The sequence below is a fragment of the Empidonax traillii genome, unplaced genomic scaffold (assembly GCF_003031625.1).
Source record: "Empidonax traillii isolate 1590-97213 ecotype Southwest subspecies unplaced genomic scaffold, ASM303162v1 scaffold593:size397357, whole genome shotgun sequence".
Lineage (NCBI taxonomy): Eukaryota > Metazoa > Chordata > Aves > Passeriformes > Tyrannidae > Empidonax > Empidonax traillii.
Genome location: NW_020955786.1, coordinates 111,228 through 129,352, shown reverse-complemented (window position 1 = coordinate 129,352; position 18,125 = coordinate 111,228). Strand labels below are relative to the sequence as shown.

The window sequence follows — 18,125 nt, the reverse complement described above, 5'->3', positions numbered from 1 at the left end:
AAATACCTAAGATCATCTTAGGTGTGTAAAGGTCTGAATCCTGCTTGCTTTTGGTTTGTGGACTGGGGAGTAATGTATCTGTATGTTAAATACAGGTTCTAAATGAACTTATAGGTCCTTTTTCAGTCATGGGGTCAAATAAAGAGGTTGTTTGGGTGGGTGAAACAAAACAAAAAGATCCTTTTGCTAATTTATCTGGATACTGTGGGTGATTTTGTGATTCTTCTGTCATTTCTTACCTTTTTGTAGGCTGATTTTCAGTGATTCTAAGAGACCACAAGAAAATTTCCCTTTAACATTTATTCTTCTTCAGAGTTGATAACATTTGGAACTGGGAGAGAAGAAGTGTTTTAAGACATATTGTTACCCAGTCAGAACTAAGTGGATCTGGCAGCTGGATAGAAATCTCTTTAGAAACAGCTTAGTAGTAGTTCTGTCTTATTTTTTACTGAGAATAAAAGGAAAGCATTACATTTTTAGCAGTTGGTTTCCAGCATTCAGGAAACACACATTATGAATATGTATTAAGCATCATCTTATTACTTACTGTTTTTTTTAATGACCCTGCTATAAAGGTCATGTCCTTTTAGTGACCCTGCTTTCCTTGTTACAGGTGCTGTTGTCTGGCTTGATCGGTGTTGTTTCTTGGAAGAGACCACTCTCACTTGTGGTGAGTAACTCCCAGTGACTTTGTGTTTATCCAGCAGCCTGATAGTCACTGGGGATGATTTTCCAGTGCTGTTGTGTATCCCAGTGTTCATAAATCGTTAGTACAAAAATTTTGTATTACATAAAATAGGTGACAGTGAGATTTTTCTTCTGTCTGACAAATGGACTGTTGGTCTGCCCTTAGCTTTGCATTTCACCTGATTTTGCTAAAATTGCACCGCAAATCAATCTTTGTCACAAGTTATCCAGAGGGGAAAAAAACATATTCCAAATTAGTAGCTGTTCATCTTCGTCTGCAGAATGATTTTCAGGCACATTGATATTTCTGTTGTGAGATTCACGTAGTGATTTAATAATGAAAAGTAATCTGTTCTTTATATGTGCATGCTAATAGAGTTTCAGATAACCTATTAACATAAAGTAGTATTAGATTCAAGTCAGTCTTATCTAAAAGGTGGGATGATTGTGTCAGTAAGGGCGTGCTAGCAGGTGAATATTGCCTTTGAAAAAGTGTGCTTATGTCACAGAGTAACAGAAAACATTTGTAACAGTTAATAGTAAAGGTAGGCTCCAGGGAAAAAGAATATAACTGAAAGTATAAAATGCAAAGTCCTGTATTATTGAGAATAAGCTTAATGAGAACTTGAAGTGTATCTTTCAGTATTGTGAACTAAATCAGTTAGAGCTTACATCATTAGAATAAACAATAGAAATGCATCAGAAATGTTATTCAGACCTATTGAGATTTGGCTGCTTTGATTCCTGAACACTTCCTCACCTGTTGTAAGTTCCGCTCAGTGAAATGTGTAAATAGGCAATCATGTTAGCATCACTCAAGGAAGTGGCAACATTAATGCTTGCAGAACAGCTCACCTTCCTAAAATATGCTCTAGGAAATTCTTTATTTCCAAGCGTAAGCTTAGTTCTCATGACCTAGATCCCGATTTTCTCCTGTATTTCTGTATTGGCACTCGGTGGTGATGCAATAATCAGCTGAAAGAACAGGAGACAGGGATGATGTTTTTCACCTCTGTATGTGATTAAGATGTGCAACAGCCAGGATAATAGTTTTGCAGTGGCTACATAATATCTTGGTTTTCTTGTTGAATTGTGAATACCTTTTAGCAGTTGGAACCCACGAGTGCAGGATGACAGTTCTGCAAGCGCCATAAATTACTGACTTGCAATAGATTTGGATCCTAGGTTTGAATGATTTCAGTGACGAAAGCATAAGCTGTAAATAATGTTTTCCTATAGTTGGGACATAGTTAAGTTAAACTCCGATGGCATCCATGTTCCATATTTTCTATTTGCAGAGGCGTGAACATCAGCATAAACATTTACCTTTTTAAAGGTGTACTGTCCTACCTATTGCTGCTTTGGGTTTTCCTACTGAGACTGCTGGTTCCCTTCTTTCTTCTTTAGTATAATGAAGCAGCTGGCAGAAAAACCTGTCCCTAGTGCCCTTTTATTAGAATATAACTGACAGAAGAGGAAGAGGGGGAAAATGGAGAATGATCTGGATGAGAAGAACTGAATGAACTGGAAGACAAAGAAATAACACTTGAGATAAAAACAGAGGAAGTGAACCAGGGAAATCTTTGTAATGGTGGAGAAAACATGTCACAGAGTGAAATATCTCTTTAGAATGAACATTCTAGGAAACTTAACTATGTCCCTTCTTACAGCTTTTTCCTGCCTAGGTCTCTCTGCATCTCCCTGATACCCTTTTGACAAAGGCTGCCTGTTCCTGGGCCCAGCTGCCACCAGCTGTCACTCATGTGAGAATCTGGACTCCTCTGTTGAGCATCAATCTGCTAATTAGTTATCCCCAGTAGCAAACTCTAAAAAGAATCACAAGCAGCTTTTCCTGAAGATCAGACAAAACCTGCTGGGGCGTAACACTCGCCCCTTCCTAACCAGGCACATCTTAATTACCCTTCATCAGGCCCGGTCCCCCCTGCTCCCGCGGCTCGTGGTGCCGTGGCAGCAGTTCCTGCTGCACAGGACTGGCTGCAGGGGATGGCACAGCCCGGTGTCAGGGCTGCTGCTCCTGATGGAGCTGTCCAGGGGCGCTGTGCTCGCCTCTCTTCAGCCCATCAGTGATGCCCTTTTTCTCACATGCTTTCTAAATATATCAGCTAGTGGTTCTTTCATCTCATTTGCTCCTTCTTTTAGAAATGCAGGCTGCATCCCATCTGGTCCTGGAGTTTTTGGCAGCCTTTGCACAGTGTGATTTCTTCATCTCTTTCTTGGTGTGAGTCTAGTTTCCTGCATGGAAGATAATCTGGTATCTGGTATCACTGGACCTGGCTAGTTTGGCAACATGGATACTATTTGTCAAACTTTGTATTTTGATTTCAAGGGGTCAGGAAACGGTAGCTGCAAAACATTATTTTAGACAAGATAAACTGCATTTGAAATGTTTTAATTTAAAACTAGAATAAATACTTGCATGAACTAATATAAAGTGTTTTGGGGGGTGATGGAGTTGGGGATGGATACTTCATTCTTTGTGCACTCAAAATTCATGTGACTTCAGTATTGTTTTTGTGACAGATGGAAAGAAATGCACTGCTACCCCAAGAGAATCTAATTATCCTGTGCTTGTTGAAGAAAAATACTTTCAGTGGGATTTGTTTGTCAGGTGAATTGCAGTTTAGATCCTGAGTTAGAGATACCTGCGATTGAGTGTTTTGGGGTTTCTTGCTCCAAATGCTGTTAAAATCTCCAGCAACATTATGTATTCAGTTCTGCTTCAGCTGTATGAGGAAAGGTCTTAGAAATCTTAAAGCTCAGGTACTAGTGATCTCTAAATTATTCCTGTGAGTCTTCCTTAGAGGTGTGTATGCAGTTTTTCTTTAAACAGTCAAAATCACAATGAGGTTACATTAGAATCAAATTGGGAAAAATCCCTGTCCACACTGAAACCTTGCCTCAGAAACTGCCTGATTCTGAAAATGCTCATGTCCTCTTCTGCAGATGAGCAGTTGTGGCTCACTGACCTCGCTCTGCTGACAGGAACCTTCTTCCTTAACGGTGAAAGTGGAAGTGTTCTGGTGTCTCTGACCTTTACAACCTGCTTCTCTCTAATTATGTTTCTGCCAGGAAGGGCTGCTTGGGTTTGCTGCCTGTCCTTGCCAGCTGGACAACACGAGCTTTTATTTCCTCAGGGAACTTTGCTACAGATGTTGTGGAAGGTTAATTTATGTGGAGCAGCATTTCACCGAACTTACATGGAGGTGAATCCCTCCGGCAGTGTGACACTTGCAGAAATGATGTGTTGTTTAGATGGATGAACCTATTATGCAGTTGCTACAGAAGTATAAATTGAGTCTTATGAAGATTTGTTTTAAAGTTACTAGACTAATTACACTTTAAAAAATAATTTCTATTTACTGGTTTAGCTGGCTGTTTTGTTTAAATAAGGATCGTTTTGTTATATACAAAGCTAATTTAGAAAAATGTTGTCTTTCCTAATGTCCTAAATTTCTAATGTCCTCAGTGTCATCTTCCTTTTCCTGTTCTACTGTTGTCATGGAACATTTTTGAGAAATAATGTTTTATTAGGCAACTTTTTAAAAGTTTCAACTTTTACTTCCATGGAGAGAATGTTGGAGGGAAAATTGAAGTGGTATGGCTGAGGTAGTTACAAGTTTAAAATCTGGCCTATGTGGTTAAAAATTCTATTCAGTAAGCATTTATATCTGAAGTGTTTATGATCACACTGGATATCGACTCCACTTTTTCCCCCTGATTGTAGAACTGGAGCAGTCATTTTGGGAGCATTTCAAATTGACAGAGTTTTGAGTAGCATTAAAATAGGTTAATGCTGCTTGATTTCTTTCTCTTTCAAAATAAGACTTTAACTTACATTTCATGTGCATGGATTTTTCATTTAGGGAAGCACTGGTGCATAAATGGCAATGTAATGATAAAAATTAGACAGCATAAAGTACTATATAAAAACAATCTTTTTGTCAAAATTACTTCTTTTGACTGCCTGCACGTATAGTAGAGACTTCCTGATTATTTTTGTTGCAGTATTAACTACAGATCATCAGAGGATTCTTTTGAGTGCTTATTTTCGAGCAGCAAGCTTTGAATGAGGTTCTGGAATGCACTGTCTGGTTATTCCCCACTGCCCTTTTAATAGAATATTTGACGAAACTTCAGCTTGTTCTCTGCTGTGAAAATAATTACCAGCAAACTTTTTGTTGAAATTACTGTTGAAAGTGTGTTGCATTACTTGAATACTTGAAGAGATAGCTTGAATCTTATCTTAAAAAAAGTATAGCTCCTCCTTTACACAGCAGTAGTCTGTAGGCCACTGAGCTTGAGTTCAGTATAAAATGCACTTTTCAAATGAGTGAAGCTGAAAAGTAGTGTCATGTTGTCTGTTTTAAATTTTAAATAAATTTAATAGCATAACACAAGGTATTGAATATACAATGTATATATAATATGTATTATGTAATTAGATAACTTATATTCTCTACCATAATTTTCTGTTGTGTATTTATGTACACGTATGGATTTGTGTATTTATTGGAAGTCCTGAAAGTTTGGTTACTTTGTAGTGAGGGACAATATACATCAGAATCTTGAGGGAGAATTTCAGGGAGCCAGTTCCTGCATGTAAATGTTGCAGGGGCAAGGGGGGTGTGTAGGTCATTTGTGAAATAGATTGTCACAGTCAAACACCGATGGGCCCCAAGATTCCAGCAGGCACACCAAATCTGCTCGTTTGAGGAACCCTTGGTGCAAATGGCAAGATTTTCAGTGTGAATTGGCATGAAGCAGTGGTAATGCCTTTGCCAGATGTTTGTCCTCATTCTCACGTGGCAAATTGGTGCCAAGGCAAAGCAGAGAATGTAAAGCTCCTTTTGGAAAGGATCCTGCTGCCACGTGGCTATAAAATCCTTTTGCTTTTTGCTTTCTCAGAATTTCATCAGCTGGTGCTGTGCTCAGCAGCATAGCGAAAGTGGACACATTGCTTGGAATAGTGGAATTGCTCCTGCTTTAATCGAGCATTACAGAAATAACAAACGTGGAGAATGTGGCAGTGCCCAACTCACTGTTGGCTTACAGTCTGAGGAGATGTCTGTATGGCCACTGTTGGTACAGGGAGTACAGGAGGTGTTGAGTGGAATACTCTCACTGTGAGACACTGGAGATTTATTTTGATCCAGGCAGATCTTTGCGTTTCTCTCACTCTGAACTCCTGAATGCAGAGACAGGGTTGTGGTTTGGGTTCCAGCCTGGGCAGCAACTACCAAACGCCCAGCTGTTGTTCTTACTACACAGGGATACAGGAGGAATTGAAATTACTACTTCTGGTCTGTAAATAGCTGTTATTCTTTGTGATGGAAATGCTGCTGAAAACACAGCTCTCTGCTGGGCACTGTGCTGCTATCAACAGCTTTCACACAATTACTTTGAAGATAGACTTTGCTGACTCTTGGTGGAAGCTGATTGCTGCTCTGGCAATAAGTGGAGTCCGACAGAGGTATCATTTTTTCCTGTAAATTAAAACCAGTATCATTGCTTATAATTTTAAACAGAATAATATTTGAAGATACAGTTGAGGTTTTCCACAGAAACTTTTTAATGAAAATATAGAAATGAAGATACAAGCAAGCAACTAATAACTAATCAATAAATTCCAAGATCTGTTTGAATGAAGACAAGTTAATAGGACCCTAGTGTGGTTAACAAAATCATGTACACCAAGTTAAGGTTCAGAAGTTCTCATCTGAGCTATTTAGCTTTGAAATTAGAAATAGTTGCGTGGATTTTAATGTTTACACTTAAGTTTCAGCTTTCTCTTAAAAAGTTAAAAAGCCTCATTAGAGATAGTCAAAAGGAATTTTATCTGGAGAAAATGTAATTTAATAATGTCTGGGTTTATATAATTTAGGATGAAACAAAATATAATTTATGGTTCTTAACATAAAAGCTTTAAATTCTTTAATCTGATGCTGTGCCACCCAACAAGGAATATTTCTGCCTGTTTAATATAGAACATTGCTTTAGACCTAGAGAAAATATTTTCATTCAAATCTTTATTTTAGTTTAGGCAAAGGACATGGAATACTGAGTTAAAGAGATCTGAAATGCCATCACTTTTTCATTCAGTCTGTTCTTGGCAAGCGCTGAGAAATAATTTTAAAAGTGTTGTAATTTAATCATGAAAAGGAAATCTATTGCGAGGCAAATAACAGGAAGATAAACTTTTTTGTTTCTTCTAAACTTGCAAACCATTAGTCAACAGTGATGGTTTGAGTGCCATTTCTGTTTAGTAAGTTTTTTAATTGGGCTCATTTAAAATTGTATGTTTATTATGTATTTAATTCTATAATCTGTTAAATTAGTTTTATCTTCCAATATTTTTTTGTTGTACACTTTATAGTTGAAGGAATTACAAGGATTAATAAAATCACGTACTCTGATCAGGACCATAAACCAGCCCTGATAAGGAGCTTCAAAACTTACTTTGGAGTTGTGGCACATAGTGCAAAATATTTATTTCACTGTTTTTAAAAATGCTATCTGGTGGTGTCTTTGTGATGCCCACTCCATCATGCTCATACATACAGTATTCCAGTAGTTAGTGAAGTTTACTAAAAATCCACAGTTTAGTCTAAATTTGGCTAGTTTTGGCTTCCCACTCTTATTAGCTGCTTATGCTTCTTTTTACTTATCTGAAGAGCTGAATTTTGGGTTTTGTTCATGGTAGCATCTTGTGTTGGCCAGGAATTTGAGGCAGAATATGGAGGCATTTTATTGTAGTGGACTACGTAGGGCAACATTTCCCTGTATTTATTATGAACTCTTTTTTCCTGGATGAATGACTGGGGAATAGAGAAAAAACCATTGCGTTAAATATACTGAAAAATAAAAAGATCAGTTAGATAATTAAGAGAAAAATAGTAGTAATATTTAGAATTATTATAATTATAGAAATAGAGTATAATTACTACAGCTTGATTTAGTTAGAAGTAATCTTGTTTTGAAGGGACTGCTCAGAATATATATACAGATTATATATATCTCTGTTACTCAGTGTAACAGATCTCAGAGCTTCATACTTATTAATAGGCACTCAGAAATCTTCACATTAAATTCAACATCTGGCTGATCCAACAGGTAGGCTGTGTCTGTACCCCAGGTAATCTTGAATTAACTTGGTACTGGCACAGTTACTGATCTCACTGTTCATAATGTGTGATGGCCAGAAATGTTTAGATTTGCTTCTGGCTTTCTCTTTCTTCATCTCTGACAGGGAAACTGTAAATTCTGTAGAACAAATGGCAATAGGTGTTGCTGTCTATATTCCATGTAAGCCAAAGCTTTATGAGCAAAATACCACGCAGCAAGTTTTTAAATCTACATATACGGTGATTTACAGAGACAAGCACTTTTACCTCTGCTTCTCAAATCAGAAATTTATGTTAAAATGTATTCATTATAAATCCCATTGAATGTATGCATACATAGTTAATGTGATTGGAAAAAGTCTGCAGAACCTCTTTCACATAACCTGAACCTCAGAATTATGGAAACAATGAAAGAGAAGCTGCAGATTAGGGTAATGAAGAGAATTAACTAGTTTATAATTACAAGTGCAAGATGACATCTCAAATTGTGAGTTGTTACATCATTTTAAATTACTGCATCTGAGCAGAGCTAATTAGTTTTGTAGAATTAGTTTAGGACTACGGTAACATTTAAGTAGGAAGTCCATTAACATTTCTTCTGTAGAGTACTTTGTGTAGAATATCAGCTGTGACTTCTCCAATTAGTTCTGCTAACACCATGTCATAATAAATCAATTGGCTTCACTTTTTGTTTGTGTAGCAGTTCTTGGGGGCTTTGGGAGCTTAGTGGTATTGATGCATCTTCCTGAATTCTAGGAATGTTTTAACTTGTTTGTGTTTAACTAGAAAGGTGAAAAACAAACTGTAGTTTTAAAGCAGCATTAGGATGTCATAGCCCTTCAGTATCTGACACTTAATTCTGTGTTTTCTTCAGTGGAAGTTTTTTCCCTTGATCGTTGGGTTAACTGCATCATGCTCTCTTTCCTGATAGTTTCATTCTGCTCCTGCTGGTCTGTCACACCAGGCTCTCAGAGCAAGCATTTGGTAGCTTATTCTCGGAGGAAAGTTTTAATGTGGAGCTTGGTCATACTTGACTTCACAATTAATGTAAATCCAGCTTCATCTACAGCATTTCATAGCGTTGCTTCTCCATCATAATCCATAATGACCGCTCTTTCAAAGGGTTGCAGATACATTTATTTCTACTGCACACGTGTGCCAGTGTTAGAAAAGATTGATTTGTGATAAAAACAGTAAGCACACTGAAGATCTTTTCTGTGTTATGGCTTCCAGCGTGGTGGTCTCCAGTTGTGATAGCAGGGTAACTAACAGCTGTGCCCTACCATCAGTGGAAGGCGTTTGTTGGTATTTATCTGAGAAGCATTAAGGAAGGAGATTGGAAATAATTCAGTTACCTTTATGAGGGTCCTTGTGCTCTGCAAAAGGCGAGGTAGTTACAAAAGGCTTGCAAAGAAACTGAGTTTTCCCTTCTAACTCCATGCCCAGCTTAAGAAGTTCCCTGCCTGGGACAGTGAGAAGTGAGGTGTAAACCAATAAAATTGGGAAGACAGGTGTGAGAGAGAACTTCATTGTTTGATATGGGCCCATGTGGTGGCTGCCACCTGGAAATGCAGCTTTTATACAGAGCATGGTACTCAGACCCACAGAGCAGAGCAGGGATTGGAAGAGCCTGTTCCATGATTTTAGCAGTGCTGGGGTCTTCTCTCTTGTCTTTGCCAGTGACAAGAGGAAGAGGTTACCTTGGCAACTCCAGCAGAGGTTTCTTCATTAATGAATGAGAATGTACTGCAAAGATAGATAAACCTGATGGAGGTTGCAGCCCTTGTTGTTAGATGAGATGCTTGGAAAAGTCTGAAGCTGGCAGCTAAAATTTTTTAAAGCAGATTCCTGACCTTTGGTTAATGCTGTGGAGATTACAGGGTTGGGCTTTTTTGCCTAGAAAAGCTAAAATCCCCACAACCATTTTGGATGTAAGGTTGCAAAAAATACTCATAGCGTGTGCATTGACACAAGATAACATCTTGTGAGAACAGTGAAGGGTTGTAGGCTGTGGGCATGCATATGGAGAAAGATGCAACAGAATTTCTTACTAATTTCAGATAATACACTCCTGCTTCTGTTGAGTTCTGGCAGTGTCAACACTGAATATTTAAGGTGGCCACACATGGGGCACATATTTATTCTTGGCCTCTTATTGCTTGGGGCATTCCTATTCCCTACAGAGATTTCTTTCTTCCCACACTGGGCCAGGTTTTTTACATTTAAAGCAATACAATTGTAATTGAGCTGATGAAATCAAGTTAGTTATTGTTTTGACATATTTTGAGGTGAGGCAAAAGGAGTAATTAACACAATGGGTAATTATTATGGAAGATGCTGCTTAAATTGTAATTGTTGTTTAAATACCAAGTAGTTATATATATCCAGAATTTTATTCACCTCTTTCCCCCCAACTTGTAGGAACTCATGATATGTGGTACTGACAAATAGTTTTCATGTTAAGGACACCCATATCCTCATCAAAAGGGATTTAAATTGTTTCAAGATTACTTCTGTTTAAAAAAGCCCCACCTTTTTCAATTCCTATGTTTTAGCAATGCTCATTAATAAAAACCGTTAAATTTTCAGAGTGTGTTTTAAAAGTGGGAGACAAATGGATTACTTTGAAACGGCTGGAGGAAAGCATATGCTAGTCAATCCTAGTTTTGATTTAGTTTTCTCCTACAGTGCGAGACTGAAGATGCTGTGAGATTAAATACCCTACTCTAAGTTACAGAGCATGTTGCCATCCCTGTAATTGTATGACAGGCTGGAAGTTCTTGAACATCTAAATTCTGTTTTTCCTTATTTGCCTGTTGCAGTGAATAATAATGGGCTGCCTGGTTTTTTCCCAGATAACCTTTTTCATGCTGCTGTCTGCAGTGTGTGTAATGCTGAACTTGGCTGGCTCCATCCTCTCCTGCCAGAACGCTCAGCTGGTGAAGTCCCTGGAAGGCTGTCAGCTGGTGAGTAATGAAAAACAAGTCTCTTACAAAGGGCAGGGATTTCATTTTGCATTCCTTAGGGTTCTGTACACATATTCCTTTAATTTCCCAGACATTTAGTAGAGGAATCCATAGGCATTACAACAGGAAAAATTATTTTGAGAAAAGCTTGAGGGTTGAAGTGTTTTGTCACCTCAAAAAGTAAGTTTTAATATTAGAAATACTTGTTTCTTAGTGTCATGGTAACAGTAATGCTTCTGCAAATAGGTGGAATACAGGGCACACCAGAGCAATGCAGTGATTTCCATTTGATGTCAGCAGTATCAGGACTTCATCCAATAGCTCCTTGGAGGGGCCCTGTATTTCACAGATGCACTAATTGTGGTGTTCTGGTATGTGTATGCTAATAGTTTATTTGACAACCTTAATTAGTCTTTTTTTTCAATTTCCAAAGGAAATGTATGGTATTACAGAATAATACAACTTATCGTGATGTGGTATGCTCTGAGGTTCTAAAAGTTGCAGTTTACCTAGAACCTTTATGTTTTCATCTCAGGAAAAAAGTACATGTACTTTGAACTCCAGTGTACTTTATGACTCCAACTTACCAAGATGTCTACAGAAGTAAACTGAAATCCTTGATTTAAAGTAAATAATAAAACAATCATCCACCCCTCCAAATTCAGGAAACAAATGGCATTGAATTGTAAGATTGATAAATGGATTGGGGAATGTTTATAGATGTGCATCAGTGCTGTTTTTATTATAATCTGTTAGTAGACCAGTCAGTCTGTTTAAATTGTGTGAGTATGCACTCATAGGACTCATTAAAAATTAGAAAGACATACACATATGATGTTTTCCTTTTTAATGCCAGCAGATCAGATGACTCCCTGAAATGCTTGTGCACCTTTTCAGTCTTTGTTTGATTCCTTGGTTCTAAGGATTTTGTCCATAAAACCCTTCAGAGTTCTGTTGCACACAGTATGTTAACAAAACTAAGTTTCAATAATACAGAATGTTTGAGCAGACATTTCGGAAGGCACGTGATGCAGAACACGGTTTGGGTGTCCCCTGTCCCCTGCCTTCCCCTCGTTCCATCAGCTCTGTGCCTGTGCCCGTTGTGCTGTCGCTCCTCCCGTGTCAGAGGGCTGTGTGTGCAGCTCCCTCGCCAGGGAGGCTGGACGAGCTCGGCTGCTCTGCTGACAATTGTTCTGAGAATCCTGCTACGAGTGTTCTGCAGACGTTTGCACAGTGTCAGTGTTTTCCTGGGGTGACTGGAATAAAGGCTTTACAGAACCCCATGGATGGAGCCAGGTAGCTGACTGTGGAAAACCAGCAGCCACTCTGAGAGAGGAAGGGAGGGTTTTCCCTATAAAATATTTGATGTAGGAAACTCTTGATAAAGTTTCTGTCTCTCATTTTGGTAGGGTATTGGAGTCGTGCTGCCTAGCTGGAAAAATCAACCGGTGGAACCTGAAGCTCTGCTATAAGATGTGTGCTGCACATGGCAGAGCTATGGAAAAATAGTTCTTACTTTGAGGAGTTTGTTGGGGGTTTTTGCTGGTTTTGATTTGGTTTTGTTTGGGGGTTTGGTGGTTTTTTTCATTAAAAAGCTGTCATAGGTATTTTTTGGTGGAAAACCTGTGCAGTGAGTTTTACAATTTTGCATTGAGATCTTTGCTTTGATATTAGGACTATTTAGAAGTTCCTTTGAGGGACCACATTTGTATCAGAACATGAAGATTACCAAAAACGCTTTGTATCTGTATGGAAGAAGGAACAAATAGTCTCTCAAAATGAACGCTTTCCTGACTACCCAATGCAACTCCGTGACTGTATTTTGGGACCTGTGTGCTGTAATTTTCAAACGCAGTGTTTTGACCTGCAGTGTCACTGTAAGGGATAGCTTAGTCTTGTGTCTAGACATCGTGCTGTGTTCCAGGTGCTTCAGTGCCTCTTGCCACATCTCTCATGTGGGATTGTATCAAAGCCCTAAAGAAAAACAGGAAGCAACAATGGGATTTTGGAAATACGTATTTGCCTCTTCTTTGCTCAATAGCTCAAAGCCGTGTGCTTGGCTTGTAAATTAAAAGGAAACAGTACATTTCATCTGTACTGCCCTGACCTTTCCCTTCCTACTACAGATGGAACGTGCAGATTTTCCTCTAGTGAAAATTGATCTGACTGGTGAAACATCGATCTGGCTAAAGAAGATAAAACAAGGGTTCAAACTGTAGCTTCAATTTTCGGAGCATGCTGAGAGCTAATTAGCTTTGCCACAGTGTGTTATACCACGTAAGGGCAATTTACTTCCATTGTCATTATTTATCATAACTGTTTTCAAAACAATACAGTTTCTTCTGCCCAGACCTTATTTTTAGGTTTTCCTTTCTCAAAATCACATTTCAGTCACTCTGGGGACTTGCAAGTAAGTATTGCCATGTAGAAATGTTCATATATATGAAATTGCAGAGTTCTGTTCTCTTAGGCCACCTGCTGAGGGGGATGCACGTAGTGAACAGCATTGCTTTATGATCAGGGGCAGGATTTGACTCAGAAGTTGGTGATATATTATGTTGAACGTATATAATTATTACCTTTTATCACTTGAAAAATCCCAGTTTCTTACCAACTTGTTCCAAGTGTATATTTAATTTTCATTCCTTAGATGACTCCCTGTGGTGTTGTAGGTCAGTGCATTCCTGCACTGTGTGACTGGATGTACATTATCCAATCTAAATCCTCTGTGTGTGCTGTATGGTGGTGCAGCTCTAGGAGTGAAAACCCAGCTTTTGCAGACATGTGCTTGGAGATGTAGTTAACATCCCATATAACTGCAGCAGTAAATTTCCAAGCACAGTATAGTAAAACAGTCAAATTCAAAGTAAATTCTATTTTAGCTGTGGTATTTCTGTCAAACTCAATCATGCTGGTGTGTGGCTTTAAAAATGATAGTAGTACCTACTGTACTGTGGAGTTTAAATTGAGCAGCATTTCACATGTAGAGTAGATATTTGAAGAAAAAGAACAGGGCACAATGGTTTTATTTTGCTTTAAACACTGGGGATTTATCATACATTCCATAATATATATTTTCATGTGAATATGAGAAATGTGCTCACCATATGTTAGCATTTGAATGTGTAATTTGTGAAGGTAGTGTTTGTGCTCTTTATCCTGCAGCTTAGCAACATACAACACCAAGGAACAAAAAAACACCAATAGCTTTAATGGCTTGTTAAGAGAAATTAATTGGAATTTTTTTCCCATGGTTGGCTGCATATCCTGCAGCCATAACCTCAAGATACTGATTTAAGTCAGTGATAGTAGGATGTGTACAGAGCAGTTTTACACTCAAGCTGTTCATTACTGTGTGTGTCAGAAACATTTCTATATGGGAATTTCTTTTTCAATCAGTCTCTAAAATTTGTGCTTAACATATATGGGCAGAGCAATTGATATATTTTAATTTAAATTCTATTACTGCACAAGATAGAATATGTTTTGTTTCTTTGTCTTTTATTGAGTATACCTGTCTTGGAAGTCACTTACTTGTTTCAAAATAAATGCTGTAGTTTTAATCAAATGTACAGCTGGTTATTACTTAGAAAAGTAGTGATAGAGTTAAGCTTTGTATAAAAAGTTTGCTTGTAACTTTTTTTTGTTTGTACAGCTGAAATGGGCCAGTGGTTATAGTAACATATAAAGGAAGACTCTTTTTCCCCTCAGTTATCTGTAGCTGGAGTAGACAAAGCAAGGAGCAGCAGAGCAAGGGCAGGTTTGCACAGAGGTCAATGGCACTGCCCAGGCCCAGAGATTTCTTTGTATTCTGTTTTATGCTGTACCTACACTCAGGTCTGTGCATATTGAAAACCAATTTTTAAAATTCCAGGAAAAAAATATACTTTTTTTATGTCAGTTTTTAATTTTGATATTTCCCTACCATGCAACTTTATTCCTTACTGGATTTTCCAGTTCTTTGCATAAGTTTCTGTAATTCACTGATGTTCCTTCCCATAAGCACACCAGTGAGGCTTTCTTGTGCTTCACTGCCTTGTTATCAACTTTGGAACTTCTGTATTTTATTTTGACATTTTCCTTCCTTTTATGTTCCCTATAAAAAGCCCTAAACTAAGAGAAAGTAAAATCCATTACTGCCTTTACTAGAAGACTTGACTTACATTTCTAATAGGAAATGGTAGAAAATAGTAGGGAAAACAGTGAAGTAACAGTAACTTAATGTTTTTGTTGAGAATGTGTGCTCACTCAGAGTAATTTCTTCTTTGTTAAAGACACCTCTAATGCCTTGACAGAATGTGATGAATCGATACAGATGAACAGAGTGACGTAGGACTGTGAATGTGTGTGTGTGTATTTGTAATGAATGCAGAGGGTGCTTTCCTTTTATTGATCCTCTGCTACATTGCAGTCAGATTTGAATGGGTTTTGTCACTTTAGAAGTAACAGCACTTGGGAGACAAAATAAACTTAAAAGACAATTTCTACGTATAGGCAGCTCAGGCTGATGTTTGAAATCTTAACCATGGGTTGGATGAGAGTGTACTTTGCAGCTGTCATAAATATGAAAGTACACAAACTCTACTATGATTGCTGACTGTACACACTAGCATGAGTAAGAATCACAATGTGGAACTCAAATACTTGCAGGATGATGGGAGTTTGTGCAGGGGATGAAGTGAATTATGCTTTATGCTTGAGCCCTGCCAACCAAATCGAGATTTAAACAGACAGCTTTGGAGGCATTGCTGATGTAATTGTGTCTGAGGCTGGCAAAGCCAGCCCAGCAGCTGGAATGAGTATTCCCAACTGCTCCCTGTTCCAGTGCAGCTTTACTGTTGGTGCTGCTGTCTCTGTCTGTGAAGCTGCAGAGGGAATGGCATTTGAGGGCTGATCTGGACTAAAAATAACTTCTCCCCCTTCCACCCCAGAAGAAAAAAAAAACAAACCAACCAACCTCCTATTGTTTTTGACCCTGTTGAGGGCACAGAACAGCTGTATGAACTGTTGATCCTGCCTGCACAAGCGTGAGGCAGCGGTGGGGCAGGACCAGCACTCTGCTCAGAGGCACTCTCAGGTGCTGCAGTGCTGAGGTCACACAGGCAGTGACACATTCAACCTCTCCTGCTCCCCGTTACAAAAACACTCACAAAGGTGTCACTTCATGAACATTTGAAGGGAAAAGTGCATGATAGGGCAAGTTAAAAACTCCAAAAATAGTATGCTTCCAGTCATGGTTGTGAATCTTAGGTGGTTTGAATATGCTGTGATTCTTAAGATTGTCCCTGTGTTTCACAGGAACTTGAACAATTCGCTTTTAACTAATTTTAAGAATTAAATTAAAAGGAGACTTAACTGGGCGGTAGAAAGTTATGGAACAGCTTTCAAAGTGAATTGAGAATGTCTCCTAAGTGGGGAATCTTGACTGAGCCTTTTTAGCCTTATTTCTGTGACACCTGTTCATTCCATGTGATAAAAGTAGATCTAGGCTCTATATTTCGTATTAGAAGTGTCAAATACAAACCACCACGAGTCAGTGACTGTCTTTCATTGAGGAGAGGCAACATGAATCAGAACAGATAATCTTGCAGTAGAAAGCTTTGCTCTGTGTCTGGTGTAGCTTTCTGGCCCCTGAACTTAGCCTGGCTCTAAACTCAAAATCTGAGTGTCAAACTTCATCAGTAGCACTTACCTGACAGTAGAAGCATTTCAGGAAGGTTTGGGAGCGAGACCTCCGCACTGACGTTTACTGGTTTGATTTTACATTGACTTGAAGAGCTGAGGTCATCTGATCGTAAACCGTGTGCTTGGGTTTTCCTCATATCTTTCACTTCTTAGAAGAAAGTATTAAAAGATTACAGAAATTAAAGATAAAACCCCAGTCTGATATTGGTAAAGCAGCTTTGTGAATTAAATTGTATGCTAATTAGAAATAAATTATTTCAACTACCACAGAGGTGCACAAACTGTATGTTTTCTTTATTTCTTTTGCAGTGCTGATGCCATAGGGTCTGACCAGTTTCTTTGAGCTGCCACAGACAATGATTGCCAGTGCTGCCTTTGACAATATGGGAAATGGTGTCATTTACATACCCAGGGGTTTTTCAAGCATTTTATAAATTGTGCTGGCTAGAGGGCAATCTGGAGTCTCAGGCACTGAAGTCCCCTGCGGCAGCATCCTGCTGTGAGCATGCTCTCATCACAGGACAAGGCAGACAGTCATCTGCAGCTCATCTGCAAAAGTTCATTGTGTTTTTTAATTGACTCTTATTTTTGCTCTTCCATGTGCCATCCTGGTCACCAGCATGTAAGGAGAGAGTATTAGGCAAGCCTGATAGTGGTGGCTTTGAAACTACATATAATTAAATACATAACTTTTAAGATCATATGAACAGTTTAAACATTTCTTGAGGTCTTAAGCAGTCAGTAAATACTCTGTTGAAATGATTGTAGGTATAAGGCTGTGCAAGGTAATTCTACAAGGAATGCTGCTATCTGTCTTTGTTCAGGAAATTGGCAACATCCTCGGGAGAATTTAAAATAGTAAACACATATTTGCAATGTGAAATTTTTTTGTGGATTTGTGTCTGTAAATGTTAAGTTTTTTTAGTGTAAAAGAGGGATTCAGATCTCTTACCACCCAGCCACCGTGCTTTTATCTTTACTTTGAGGAATAAAGAACGGATTGGTGACTCCTTCATATGTTTTCTGACCTCTTTCTGTTATTTCCCCATTGGGTATGATTTTATGTTTATTCAGTTGAGTTACTCTCGTTTCATCTGCCACTGGAAAGCCAATTCTTTTCAAAATGAGGCATGAAAAGTTGTACTCTTCGATATTGTATCCTCTTTCTGTATTTTACCTGGTTTTATACCTTCTATTAACCAATGGAAAACATTCTGCTCCAAGATTTCTGCACAGATAATTTTATTTTGCATTTAGTAGTCATTACTGTCACTGTAGCTGTAAATACAGGTTTTGGGAAGTGTGTTTCCCTTGATTTATACTTTTTCTGACCTTGTTTTTTTTTCTCCCCAGATTAAATTCGACAGTGATGGTGTCTGTGTTTGCTGTGAAATGCAGCACCAAACATCAGGCTGCAGTAACCTGGGAGAAACGCTGAAACTGAACCCTCTGCAGGAGTGCAATGCAGTGAGGCTGACCCTCAAGGTGAGGCCTGAAGGAAGGAGAGGGTTAACAGTGAGTTGCAGTTTAAGTCAGCAAGGCCGAGTGTCTGCTGAAAGAGTAGCAGTTGGTGTTCTCTGTGTTCATCCACTTTTACATGCAAAAAGATACCTTCATCCAGCAGAATGTAGTGCATGAAACGATT

General features: G+C 38.5%; 1 protein-coding gene across 3 annotated transcripts in view; it reads left to right on the top strand.

Annotated features, from left to right (window-relative positions):
- FAM189A1 (family with sequence similarity 189 member A1) overlaps positions 1 to 18,125 on the top strand; it is a 90,193-nt gene that overhangs the window by 36,429 nt on the left and 35,639 nt on the right. For all 3 annotated transcript variants that reach the window (XM_027898356.1, XM_027898357.1, XM_027898358.1), the window contains exons 2-4: positions 614 to 670; positions 10,685 to 10,795; positions 17,834 to 17,965. In XM_027898356.1, coding sequence (XP_027754157.1) covers positions 614 to 670; positions 10,685 to 10,795; positions 17,834 to 17,965 — 300 coding nt within the window. The remainder of the gene's footprint in view (positions 1 to 613; positions 671 to 10,684; positions 10,796 to 17,833; positions 17,966 to 18,125) is intronic.